This window comes from Microtus ochrogaster, chromosome 5 (genome assembly GCF_000317375.1).
Source record: "Microtus ochrogaster isolate Prairie Vole_2 chromosome 5, MicOch1.0, whole genome shotgun sequence".
NCBI classification, from domain to species: Eukaryota; Metazoa; Chordata; class Mammalia; order Rodentia; family Cricetidae; genus Microtus; species Microtus ochrogaster.
This window is the reverse complement of record NC_022012.1, coordinates 3,190,068-3,194,160: the sequence shown is the minus strand read 5'-3', so window position 1 is coordinate 3,194,160 and position 4,093 is coordinate 3,190,068. Positions and strand designations below refer to the sequence as shown.

The 4,093-nt window shown below is 47.2% G+C and overlaps 1 protein-coding gene and 1 long non-coding RNA gene across 3 annotated transcripts in view; one reads left to right on the top strand and one right to left on the bottom strand.

Annotated features, from left to right (window-relative positions):
* Window positions 1–4,093, bottom strand: part of LOC113456076 — a 17,565-nt gene that overhangs the window by 1,138 nt on the left and 12,334 nt on the right. The window contains exon 2 of the long non-coding RNA XR_003376943.1: window positions 904–966. This is a non-coding gene — a long non-coding RNA (uncharacterized LOC113456076). The remainder of the gene's footprint in view (window positions 1–903; window positions 967–4,093) is intronic.
* Window positions 1–4,093, top strand: part of LOC101989814 (baculoviral IAP repeat-containing protein 3) — a 17,310-nt gene that overhangs the window by 9,879 nt on the left and 3,338 nt on the right. For both annotated transcript variants that reach the window (XM_026779227.1, XM_005346785.2), the window contains exon 6: window positions 2,026–2,265. In XM_026779227.1, the coding sequence (XP_026635028.1) occupies window positions 2,026–2,265 (240 nt within the window). The remainder of the gene's footprint in view (window positions 1–2,025; window positions 2,266–4,093) is intronic.

The window sequence follows — 4,093 nt, the reverse complement described above, 5'->3', positions numbered from 1 at the left end:
GGCCAGCCTGGGGGAGCTCAGGGCCAGCCTGGGGGAGTGTCAGGCCAGCCTGGTAACCTAGTAACCTGGGACCTTGTCTTAAAAGAGCAAAACAGGGCTGACAGATGCCCAGTGGTTATAGGCTGCCACGCTCACAGCCTGGGCTCTCGGCCCTGGACTCTCAGGTAGGAGAGAACTGACTCCTGAAAGAAGTCCCACAACAGCTCACGTGCATGGCATACCGCCTTGCCCCCCTCCCCCACCCCCAGCTCACGTGCATGGCATACCCGCCTTGCCCCCCTCCCCCCAGCTCACGTGCATGGCATACCACCTTGCCCCCCTCCCCCCAGCTCACGTACATGGCATACCGCCTTGCTGTCTAAAACCCATAAAAGCAAACAGACTAAAGAGTGAATGAAAAGACTCTCTGGAGGAAATACTTGTCTCAGCAGAGAGCCCCAGAGAAAAGGAACCTGCTAAGTAACAGGGAAGGCATATCCCAAAGAGAAGAGTCAGAGGCTGTTTTGTCTGCCAGGAAGTGAGCAACAGCAAGCAGCTGATTGTGTGGTGCTAACAACTGGAATCTGAGCTAAGAGCTTGCAGTTGGTGAGCCCTAGGGGCAGAGTGCAAGGGCACAGACAGGAAGCTGGCATTTGAATAGCAAGGGCTAAGGCTGTGGTTGGATCAGAATATAGAAGCCCCAGGCAGAGCTCTTTCCCTAATGGAGTTGAGGAGGTTGAGGGGTTGACGTTCTTCAAGTCGCTGCGTTGTAGTGCTGAAAGGGGCCCTACTCAGGACACTGGAGCAATTGCACTGAGTGATAACAATGGCTTCTTTCAAAATTGGGAAAACACGATAGTCAAGTTATAGCTGAGCCAAAGTTCTCAGTGGCAGATAGATGGATAAAGATAATGTAGTGCATACCTGTGACCTCAGCATTTGGGAGACTGAGGCAGGAACCTTGGCTATATGCTGAAACTCTGTCTCCTACAAACAGAAGAAATCAGGAAAGGAAAGAAAGGAAGAAAAGGTTACGCAACCATTAATTAAATGTGACACCTTGTCATTTGCAGGAAATGGAAAGAACTAGAAATATCAAAATTCATGATATGTGTGTATATATCGCAATAAAAACGTACACAGCTAATAGTTGCTAATAAAAAGAAGCAAATATGTAGAGTATATATCTGATTTAGAACACTTACTAGTATATCTAATATAGAAAAGAAGCCCTGATGGAGGAAGGTCATTGGTTAATTAATAAAGAAACTGCTTGGCCCTGATAGGTTAGAACATAGGTGGGCGGAGTAAACAGAACAGAATGCTGGGAGGAAGAGGAAGTGAGCTCAGAAGCCATGCTCTCCTCTCCAGGGCACATGCGATGAAGCTCCGACCCAGGATAGACATAGGCTAGAATCTTCCTGGTAAGCGCACCTCGGTGCTACACACATTATTAGAAATGGGCTAGTCCAGGTGCGAGAGTTAGCCGAGAAGAGGCTAGATATAATGGGCCAAGCAGTGTTTAAAAGAATACAATTTGTGTGTTGTTAATTCGGGGCATAAGCTAGCCAGGCAGCCGGGAGCAGGGCTATGGGAAGAGGCCTGCAGCTCATACTACAAAGCCCCTTGATTCTGGAGGAATTGGTCCCTGACATTCAGTTCTCTCTCCTGTCCTTTAATAGAACTAGTCATAGGCTTCTATCCAAGGCAGTAATATTCCATATTCTTACTTCGACTGTTGAATATACATCATTTTAAAGTTAGCAACATGCATACAGTGTAGTGCCTGTGTATTTTTCAGACTGTATGGCTTTGATATTGCAATAACTTGCTATTTTAAAAGTCTGTGAACCCAGGCATGTGGGTTTGTGCCTGCAACCCTAGCACTAGGGAGGCTGAGACAGGAGAATTGCCATGATTTTGAGACCAGCCTGGGCTACATAATAAACTTGAGGCTTGACTGGGCTAGAAGGAGTCTCAAAACAACAGCCTCAACAAAAAGGTATACAGACGCTGGCAGTGTCTCCAAATCTCCCTCTTCTACAGTTGTGCATTTTGGACCTGGCGAAAGTTCAGAAGATGCGGTCATGATGAACACGCCTGTGGTTAAGGCAGCTCTGGAAATGGGCTTCAGTAGGAGCCTGGTAAGACAGACGGTTCAGCGGCAAATCCTGGCCACCGGTGAGAACTACAGGACCGTCAGCGACCTTGTGATAGGTCTGCTGGATGCAGAAGACGAGATGAGGGAGGAACAGAAGGGGCAGGCAGCCGAGGACACAGAGTCAGGTACAGAGTCACAGGGTCCTTCTCCAGAGAGATGGAATGTCACCTTAGCCTGATCTTTTTTATGTTTCATGTTCTGAATTCAGATTCTGAAAAAAATTCTTCATGATAAAGTTCATTGTGAAGGGTCAGGGAGGTAGCGTGGCAGGGGAGGGCGTTTTCTGCTGAATCTCAGCATAGAGCTTGACCCCAGAACCTGTCCTGTGGAAGGGGAGAGCTGACTGACTCACACAGGTTTCCTCTGATCTTTACATCCATGCTGTAGAACATGTGCACGTGTGTGTGCGTGCACACACACACTTTTAAAAAACACTTAAGCCGGGCGGTGGTGGCGCACACCTTTAATCCCAGCACTTGGGAGGCAGAGGCAGGCGGATCTCTGTGAGTTCGAGGCCAGCCTGGTCTACAAGAGCTAGTTCCAGGACAGGCTCCAAAACCACAGAGAAACCTTGTCTCGAAAAACCAAAAACAAAACAAAACAAAACAAAACAAAACCACTTAAGAATTGGCCATTCTATTAAAAATTGTATACGTTGAACAAACTCACACAAAAATGCCATGTGACCTGCCAAAGCCTGGAAGATCACACACTCTTTGATTTTTGTTTTCTGTGTTTGCACACAGATCTTTTCAATGAGTAAGCCTGTATATTTTCTTCTTAAAGCAAAATTTGCACTAAGAAGCTTGATTTCAACAAACTGTCAAATAAGTTCTCAATTTTGAAGATGTGTGTGTGCGTGCACATGTGTGCACCGTGGCATGTGAACAGATCAGAGGACGTCTTAGTGAAGCCAGAGCTCCCCTCCCACCTTCTCTGGGTTCAGTGTCACAGATGTGTCACTAGGCTCTTGCCTTGAGTGTTTTCCGCCCTGAGCCATCCCGACCCACAGCTCCTTCTTGACCCTAGGATAATCACTCATTCTCCTGTGTGTGTGTGTGATCGAGATGGGATCCGGGAGAGTTGTTAATTTGAATATTAGGGTAACAGTATGTGTTAGATGGCAATGTTTAACTTTTTAATTAATTTTTAAATTTATGTTTACCTGTGTGAGTTTTGAGTGTACGTGTGTGTGCAGGAGCCCTTGGAGGCTAGAAGGGAGTGTTGTTGGATCTCCTAGAACTGTGGCTATAGGAGGTTGTGAGTCACGTGTGTATCGGGTCCTCTGCCAGGGCAGCCAGTGCTCTTAACCGCTGAGCCATCTCTCCGCCTCCCCCACTCCACCCCTTCTTCTGAGACAGGGTCTCAGGTATCTCAGACTGGCCTTGAACTTGCTGTGTAGTTAAATCCTGATCTTCCTTGCTCTACCTCCCAAGTGCTGTGATGACAGGCATGGACCACCATGTCTGGCTTAATGCAGATTCATATGTAAGTCCCTACCTGCCCACACAAGAACCGCCTTCCGTTACTATGTCTTAGTTGTGGAGCCTTCGGATTCTGTTTCCTGTCATACTAGCTGTGTTTGTGCTCAGAACCACCTTCCTCCAGGCGTACACAGCTCTCTTCTAACTTTGGCTGTCCTCACTCTGGCGTAGATTAAAGCTATGTTGATCTCTTTCCCGAACATGGACCGAAAAGCAGACTGTTACTCATTTTCCTTTAACTTCTGAGACAGGGTCTTGCTGTGTAGCCCAGGCTGGCCTTGATGGCATGACCTTCTGCCTTAGCCTTCTGATTGCTGGGCTGCACAGTGAGTTCCAGACTAGCCTAGGTTATAGCAGAATGAGACCTTGTCTCAAAAACAAACAGGGCTAGTGGTGTAGATTAACTGGTAGAGTGCTTGCCTAACCCCAGATGTGGTTCACATGACTGTAATTCTTTTTTTTTTTTTTT